This window comes from Micromys minutus (assembly GCF_963924665.1).
Source record: "Micromys minutus genome assembly, chromosome: 11".
NCBI classification, from domain to species: domain Eukaryota; kingdom Metazoa; phylum Chordata; class Mammalia; order Rodentia; family Muridae; genus Micromys; species Micromys minutus.
The window spans coordinates 42,304,726-42,313,768 of record NC_137980.1 but is presented as its reverse complement, the minus strand read 5'-3'; the positions used below and the strand labels follow the sequence as shown (position 1 = coordinate 42,313,768).

General features: G+C 50.1%; 1 protein-coding gene across 1 annotated transcript; it reads right to left on the bottom strand.

Moving 5' to 3' along the window:
* Positions 1 to 1,734: 1,734 nt before the first annotated feature.
* Positions 1,735 to 5,374, bottom strand: TP53RK (TP53 regulating kinase; the record flags this gene model as incomplete). Its single annotated transcript, XM_080925546.1, is given in 4 exon segments — positions 1,735 to 2,500; positions 3,958 to 4,093; positions 4,095 to 4,122; positions 5,283 to 5,374. Coding segments are annotated over 4 exon segments (735 nt in total). The 3' UTR covers positions 1,735 to 2,021.
* Between the last annotated feature and the right edge of the window lie 3,669 nt (positions 5,375 to 9,043).

The window sequence follows — 9,043 nt, the reverse complement described above, 5'->3', positions numbered from 1 at the left end:
GAGGCGGAGGCTAGTTCACAAAAGCACTAAAACTCACTGAAAACGGCGTGTCCTGCTCCCCGTGGGACCTAGGCTAGCTCCAGTGCAGCCGAGCACCCAGTGAAGTCATCCTAGAACTGCTTTACTTCTGTCTCCCGGCACAGAACCTGGCATGCACTGAGCAAAGCAGGCAATATTGATCTGTACTAGTGACAACTACCCAAGAAGGGACATCTTCATCCTCTCCTGGCCATCTGTCACATGCAGGGCACTCAGGTGGCAGCAGCTATGGTGAACAAAACAGGCCTGGTCCTGCTAGAACTGTTTTCAGACTCTGTACATTCAACTTAACAACTTCATTACAAGAACCCTTCTGGTGGAATTTTCCCCTAATAAATAAGCATTCCAAGAAACCAATCACCGGGGGAGAGGGAGGCGGGACTTCCGGGTCAGAGGCCGAAGGACTGCAAGAGAAAGGAACTTCCTTTTAAACTGCAGAGAGCATAGAGGCTCAATGTAGGTAGCCCGAAGCTGTTGGTTCAAGTGGAGGATTTCTAACATAGACGTTTATAAAATTAGGGTGCTAGATTCTGTGCCCAGCCCAGCGATTGTGTCACCTGTTGTGTGCTTTCCTTCACATGGCGACTCAACTGGGTTCCAGAGAGAAAGGTGACTGGAGCGCGTTGTGGCAACAGACAGCCGTGGGAACTTAGCGAGCCTGGTGGAGAGAGGGCTTTTGGAGCTCCGGAGAGGCAGAGCAAGCATGGGTGAGGCAGGACCTGGCTAAAAGGAATGATGTGGTCTCTGGCTGTCCGCCGGGCTGGAAACAGTGAGGCCACCTGACAGTGCTTAGCCAGTGATAGCACGGGCTGATTTTTTATTTCACGCCGAAGTCCTAACCTGCCTTCTACCGCCTGAGATACAAACCAGTTCCCTGCTCTACCCACATGAGCTTCACGACCTGTGGATACAGAGCAGCAAAACCTCAGTGTTTCAGATGTCTGAAAACTGTTCTTTGTAAGATTTATGTGTATGTGTGCTCTATCTGCATGTACGCCTGCATGTCAGAAGAGGGCATCAGATCCCATTACAGATGGCTGTGAGCCACCATGTGGTTGCTGGGATTTGAACTCAGGACCTCTGGAAGAGCAGTCAGTGCTCTTAACCTCTCCATCCCCCTTGTTTTGTAAGCCTGCTTTACTATTTAAAAAAAAATGAGGTAATTTTTTTTCATCTTTTTACAACTCTCAAGAATATTTTAAGAGTTTCTTCTACTTTAATTATCTGTATGTGTTCTGGGGAGGGGCATGTGCCCATAAGCACAGGTTTCTGAGGGGGGCACTGGATCCCTTAGAGCTTTCAGTGTTGGGCATGGAAGCATAAAGCCAAACTGGAGTCCTCTGGAAGAGCAAGTACTCCTAGCCACAAGGCCATCTCTCTTGCCCCTCAAAATACCTCCTGTATCACACTCCAAACACAGCCATGTGAAAACCCACACTTGAACAAGCTCTGCAGAGCAGTCGGCGGCACCAGTAGGAGTATGTTCTGCTTTCTCAGAGTGCTGCTTACATCCCACTCAGCTGAACTCAAGCAGTCTTCATGTGTGTAACAAATACCGTCAGACATGAGTCCCTGCCTTTGTCTGCCTGCTATTCGTGAGGTCCACAGCCACTGGGGGAAAGCCTGTTTGATCTGAAATACCGAGTTCTAGGGCTGGGATTTGGCTTAGTTGGTAGAGTTCTTGCCCAGCATGTCTAAGTCACCACAGAAGCCAGATATGACAGCACACAGCTAGACTCCAATGGACACAGGAGTATCAGAAGTTCAAAGTTATCATCAATTACAGTTTGAAGCTGGCCTGGGCTACCTACCCAGTTCTGCCTAGAATAAATCTCATAATAAAAATACATGAAGCCCCTGAGAACAGTGAGCCATGGATGGCGGTGGCTCGGCATGATCACAGAGCACTTAATGACCATGCTTTGCTGAGGTCCAGCCTGGGCTACATCATCCTTCACAGTGAGCTAGTCACCACAGCGCCGCTACCCGACCATGGACCACTTTCGCCCTCTCAGGCGCACCTCATCTAACTTCTTCAGCACTGGACTGGACTTCTTGGACGAGGCACCGTAACTCTTCAGAAAGGCTTCAAACACAGTCTCGGTGTAGGGGTGCGTGCTGAGGAAGGCCTTCTCCAGGACATAGAGGTCGACACCTTTATCTTCTGGCAGTCCTGAAACAAAACTCAGCCCAAAGTCAATGAGCACAATTTGTAGCTGCTCCAAGGGCCGTTTCAGGAGCATGTTGGAGGTGGTGAGGTCCCCGTGAATGAGGTCTTCGTCATGCATTCTGGCCAGAATCTGCCCGATCCTTCTGGCCAAGTCCAAGAGGCTTTGGGGGTCTTTTTCCTTCTCCATAGTGGATTGAATAAAATCTCGAACGGTCACCGAGTCTTCGATTTCTTCCATATATAAGCAGTTAGAAGCATAGTCCACAAAGAAGACGACAGGGGCAGCTATCCCTGCAATGGACACACGTGGTTAGCAAGTGCTCCTTCATAAAGGTGGGCTCCACCTGCACAGGTAGACAGTCTCTCAGTCTGAGTATACTTTGGAACAGGGTTTAGGGAAACTGTGGGAAATGATACAATTCACCCAGAAACTTCCCCTGTTAAAGCCCTGCAGGACCATGGCCTGAGACCAGCCCAGGTATGTCTAGAAGTAACAAAGCTTGTTCCCCTTTCTCAAGCCTTCTTAGGACTGAAATTTATTGCTACTCCCTAAAAACAAACAAAACAAGCCAGAAGGAAAGATTCCTGCAGTCTGAGCAGTTTCTATGGGACAAGGTCACAGCAGGAGGCTAAGCAGGGTTTCATCTTACAAGTGTTAGCTTCCAGGCTCATCTTGCTTCTGGAACATGCAGGTTCAAATCCCAGCTCCTCCTTATTAGCTGTGAAAGCTCAAGGTTCCCTTAGCTACTCTATGCCTCAGTCTCCACAACTGTAAATGGTAACAATACCTCCAATTAACTCTGGGAGTCTCTCCTGAAGGTCACCCAGGTTCAGGACACTTGCCTAGAAACTGGAGACCTGTCAATGGCATCAAGGTAGCACCGCCCTGTCTGAGAAAACTCAGAAGGGAAAGGAGACTAGATGAACACTACTTTATAACTCCATTGTCCCTCTAGGGCAGAAAAGTACAGGCCTGTTCACTACTGACTTTTCCCAGTCTCCTGGCATCTATCAATGACCTGATAGTAGGCACCTAAAAACCACTAGAGAGAAAAAGGCAAAGGATTGGTGCTTCTAGGCCTCAGATAGCTGCCTGGTAGCTGTGGAACCTTGGGCACTTGCCCTCTTTGTGTCCCATTTTCTCTGGAGTAACGTTGTTGTTTTGTGGGGATGTGGATTTTTTTCTTTAAAGAAAAAAAATACAATTAATGCAATCATGCATTTATTGAACTATGTCAGCATACGGACATGTGATGCACAAGCCTTCTTTAATGACCACAACATCCCTGAGATTCCCATTACATACAAGGTAACACGGGCTAAACGACTCGTTGAATTGGTACGCGAGTAGCAGTACAGGGGCAATCTAAATCTCGAGAGCCTGGCTCCAGACACCCGCCTGTCAGGACACCTGCTGCTTAAAACTACCAAATGGAGAGAGCAGGATGGTTAAGTGGAAACGGCAGAAATGAGAAACTGGGGAGGTGGGGGGTCCGGGCGCTAGACAGCTGCGGAGCCCCGCGAATCAAGATGAATGGCGTCCTGAATGTCGCTCTGAGTCTTTAAGCCTTGTCATCTGATTCCGCACCTGGAACTCGGAGCCCCGTCTGTCCGGTCCGATCCGTCTCCCGGAGCCGTCTCCCGGACACGGCTCGTGTCTATCCTGTCCGTTCCGTCCCCACCGGTTTCCCGGAGCCCCGTCTGTCCCGTCCGACCCGTCTCCCAAAGCCCCGTCCGGTCCTCCTCACCCGCACGGCGGCAGCAGAGCAGCGCCTCCAGCTCCGGGTGCCGGTAACACTTAAGGAAGCGGTGCTTCACCACGGCCGTGTGGCGCTGGAAGCGGCCACGGAAGACTCGAGCCTCGGCGCCCTGCTGCACCAAGGTACAGGCTGCTCAGGAAGAGGCGCCTCCGCCTCCGAGAACCCGACCGCCAATTCCTTCAGCCGCTTCAGTTCGCTTCGGAAATCCTCCGGCCTCTTCCGCTATGATCACCGTCCCCCAACACATTTTACCCTGCAAGAGTGGTTCCGCCTCCCGACTTTTCCCGCGCTCAACAAAGTCTCTGGGATCGGGCGACTTGGCCCTACCCCAAGTTCTTCGTCTATCTCCGTGAGCGCGGCAACTTTCGGGTAACACTCTTCGGCTTCTTCCGGAAGCTTGCTGGTGATACTCCGGCTTTGGGACGAACCTATTTGGAGGCTCTTTTGGGAAAACTCTTTTGTGGACGTTTTGCTCCTTTCTACTAGGCTTCTTTCCTTTCTATTCCTTTTCTCTTTTGTTGAGACAGGGTCTCACGGTGTAGCTCAGATTAGTTTCGAACTCATGCCCCACTTCAGTCTATGGAAACATTCTCTAAACTGGGAGGGAGCAAGGGACTAGGCAAAACTTTCTATCCCGAGACGCCGCCACCTGATGCCTGGCACCAGCCTGTCAGCAGCCAGCACCATCCCTCTGAGCTCCGGTTTCTTCATCTACAGAATGGAGTTGCCTGATTCTGCTGGGGTGAGGGCTTATCAGAATTAAGTAAGGGGCTGGTTGCAAGGTGCTGGTGGACAGAGGCCCCTTCATATGGCCTCTGACCTCCTTGTCCCTGCCCCACGATCCTTGGGGCTCTACTGAAAATACAGAAGAAAAACCCTTTGGTCCCGGGTTGCTATGGCACCAGCATCCTGGCTCTGTGGTCCCTGGGTTTTGTTCATATTCATGACAGGTCCCCTTTCATATATCAGACCCTTCGTGTAGACAGAATGTGTTTTCTGGCAAAGCGCACCCAGAACCCATTCCGTTTATATCCCCAATGCTCAAGTTTGTAGCTTCATTATCATAATTGTTTGTGTCCACACAGCCATCTCTATGGTGACCAAACCCATCTGAACTCTTGCCTTAGAAATCTACTGTGCAAAGGCACTGGCCAGAGCCAGGTTTGCTAAATCGGGCTGAGTTTAGCTCTTTAAACCTGCTTCAAACCTTTCAGTGTCTCCCTGCTGTGCTAAGGATAAAGACCTAAACCTTAACTCAGCCCACGGACTCCTGCATCTCTTATAAATCCTTCCCTCTTTGGAATCCCCCCCACCCATCCTCCATGGGGCTCTCTCGGCACAGAGCCTTTGCTATTTTCTCCGCAGGGAAATGCTCGTCCAACCCCACCTGGATCTGCACAGACATCCTTTATTCTCGATTGCAGGGTCACTCCTCCAGACAAGCCCTTCCTGGCCAAAATATAAGGAGAGGGAGTTCAACTGCTATCAGCCCAGTTTTCCAGTTTTCAGGACTGTCTCGGATCCCCTTTGGTGTTGACCTGCTTGGTTGATGCCGGCCTCTCCCCCACTATATAGCTAGTCAGAAGGCAAGGATTGTGTTGTTTCAGTCGTTCCCCCAGCACCAGAGAGTTGGGTACTGGCCTAGAGTGTCCGTCGGGATTGAAAACAAGAGAAAGTTAGTGCATACATGTGATCCCAGCACTCAGAAGGTTGCGGAGTGCTCAGACAGGAGACTGCAAGCCTCATACATAGTGAGACTGGGGGCTTGACAGTGGGGGCATTTAAATTCAAATTTGACTTTTTTTTTTTTTTTTTTTTTTGACAGCCAAATAGGGAAGTGGACACACCAGCTCCTTATCAACCTGAGTCCTGCAAAGGTGGTTAGAGATGTGGGTGGAGACCTTAAAGGCTCTGAATGGGAAGATGAGTTGACCAGAGAGAGGAGAGACAGGCTGGTCCACAACTGGCCCCTGTAACTTGGCAGGAAAGCAGGAAGCTGGTAGCTAAGGGTGGGTGGCAGGGACCCTCTTCATTTGGCTACTTCCAGGGGCAGGTGGTATAAAGTACAAGTTCAGCTGTGAAGTCCGATATCCAAGGCTTCCTTCCAGGAAACGCCTACTCCAGAAGTGGGCGTGGCAGGGATGTGCAGCTGCCAGTGAGAGGTGGATTGGCCAGCTATACTCCTCAAGAAGCAGCAAGTGTTCTGTTGGGAACAAGAACCAATACAGAGAGCAAGTGCCTGCTGTGATGGGGAGGGGTCCTAAGAATATGGAAATTTTATCCAGGAAGAGGGTAGGGCTGAAAGCCTGTAGCCGAGTGACTGCCTCCAGGTCAGGGCTGCTACTGAGCAGTTGTGAGAGCTCACCTCACAGCTATGCTCCGTACATGAGGAGCTCCCAGCTTGTGTGTTTCATTCTTTCTAGAGTTCTAAAACTGTTGTGGTGGTTTTAATGAAATGGCCTCCTTAGGTTCATAGGGAGTGGCACTATTGGGAGGTGTGGTCTTGCTGGAATAGGTGTGGCCTTGTTGGAGGAAGTGTGTCACCTGGGGTGGGCTTTGAAGTCTCAGATGCTAAAGCCAAGCCCAGTGTGTTACTGTCTCCTCCTACTACCTGTCAATCAAGAAGTGACACTCAGCTACCCCTCCAGTTCCACGTCTGCCTGCAGGCCACCATTCTTCCCACCATGACAATAATTAACTGAACCTTTGAACTGTAAGCCAGCCCCAATTAAACAATTTCTTTTTATAAGAGTTGTCATGGTCTGTCATGGTCATGGTGCCTCTTTCCAGCAGTAAAACCCTAAGACAACTGCCAAGACAGACAGAAGCAGAGGATTTATCTCTCCAGTTCTTGCTCAAATGGTAAGCAAACCCCTCTCCAGTCACCTGTTCTTGCCTCCTATGTTTTTGACAAAGCCTAGGACAAAGACCCTGAGACCCATGGGTCACAGAGGTACTGCAAAAAACCACCAAGGGGAGGATCACTCACTCTGGGGAGACTTATGAGGTGCCTCTGCCCTGCCCCAGAAGAAGAGCAGAGACAGATAATGTTTCCATGTGGCACTGTGCTCTTACCAGGGTGCACTTGGATAGAGGGCAGGGGTCTTCCCTTGGGCATCCTGCCATCCAGGATGGGGACTTTTTGTATTACTCATGACTAGGGTAGCAACAAGTAACAAGTTTTAAGGAAGGAGAAATATATCAGGCACCACCTGAACTTAGATCGTCTCCCTTCTTCTTCTCTCCTTCTCTGCCAGCTGTCCCCTCCACAGGGGTCACCTTTTGAGGAGCTGGAACCTGCGATCTGCACCCCCCCAGCAGAGGGCAACCCCCCTGCATCAGTTGCCTATGGTAGAAACATCAGGTGCAGAGGGAGCAGGATGGAGCAGGAGAGGGGATTCTGGAGAGGTCAGGAGTTCACAGGAGGGAGTTGAAGGGTTTGGAGCAAGTTTAAAGAGCTCACTCAGTGTCACAGGTGCATGTCACACATTTCAGAGCCCATGCAGGCCCCCCTGGTTAGTCTCAGATCTCTCCTCCTTCCCTACCCTAAATTTCTCCAGCTCAGGCGATTGAAGGACACAAAGTGCTGGGTTTCATCTCAGCACCATATAAACTGGGCAAGGCAGCACACACCTGTAATCCCAGCACATGAGAGGCTAAGGCAGGAGAGAGGCCAAGGTCTTCCTTGGTTATACAGTGAGTTTGAGGCCAGTCGGAGCTACATGAGACCCTGTCAAGTAGGGGAGAGGAGGGGAAAGAAAAGCAGAGGAACAAAGGAAGCAAAACAAGACAAGAAAGCAGAAGGTTCCCACGGTGGAAGACTGCACACACTGGGTACAGGTCCCTGACTGTGACAAGCTAAGCGCAGGTCCCCTGGTCATGACAGGCTGAATTTCAGCTCTGCTGCTCAGCTTCCCAGAGAGATGAGACTGTGGTTGTCAGCTGCCTTCTGTGATGCTCTGAGTAAGACTCTGGCCAGTGAAGAACCAGCCTACCTCCATGTTAGGCTTGAAAGCTACCTTACAAAGATAAAGCAGGTTCATATCTTGTTTAGGATTAAACCTCTATTCCTTAAGCCTTGGGCTGTGTCCCAGCTGTAACCTTTACTACACATGGTTCTGCACGTTCCAGGAATGGCCACCATGTCTTTGTCTCAGGAGGTCATTCTGAGTAACTGCTGTGCTTACCTTCTGCTCCATGACCCACCTATTTTACCTGTCAAATCTCTCATGTGGAAACCCCCTGCCCCTGAGGTATAAAAGTCTTGTCTTCCTCACATCCAAGGTTCTCTCTAAAATCCCAACTTAGAGTGAGAGAACTGGCTAGCCAGTCCCAGGTGCACCCCCAAATACTCGCTTTAACCAGACAATTGTGGATTTGTTCTTTCTCCTCAAAAATGTCATGCTTAAGAGACAGCTTTACAGGTAAGACAATGCAGACTATATTCCCTTAGCAGGTCTGCGGAGTCGAGTCCTCAGGGCACCTTGTAAAGGAGCGGGCATGGTTTCGTGGCTGGGGTCTGCTGCCTCCTGTGGGTGACCTTTGGTTTATCACAGCCCTCAGCACTCCACCCTGCCCAGCTTGCTCTCTTGTGTGTAACACTTCGAGGACCTGCATGGATACCATTGTCATTTGAATTGGCCCTGCCTGTGGCCCCTATCAGCTGGCTGGGTCCTTTGCCTCTATCACAACTCACAGGTAAATAGGAGTGGCACTTCTGGTGTTGACAGACAGAGACCCTTGTGTGCCAAAGGCTTATGGGTGGGGCTAACTGAAACTTAAGTCCAAGTCCTGGAAACCAGAGGCTTGTGGTTCCAGGCTCTGGAGCTAAGATGTATGGCTCCAGGTACTCACATTAGAGGCTTACTTATGCTCTGACTTTGGATTGCTGGCGGCCCAGCACTCCACTAGTAGTATAATTCTCAGCTCCTCATAGCAATGATTAGCAGTAGTCTGGCTCAACTAGTATCACAGTTCTGCAGCCTCGGTGACACAAGAGGGACTAGAATAAATTTGATGCTATAAAAGATCTACAAATATTCTTGCTTAGGAAATATCATCTTAGTTAGGGTTA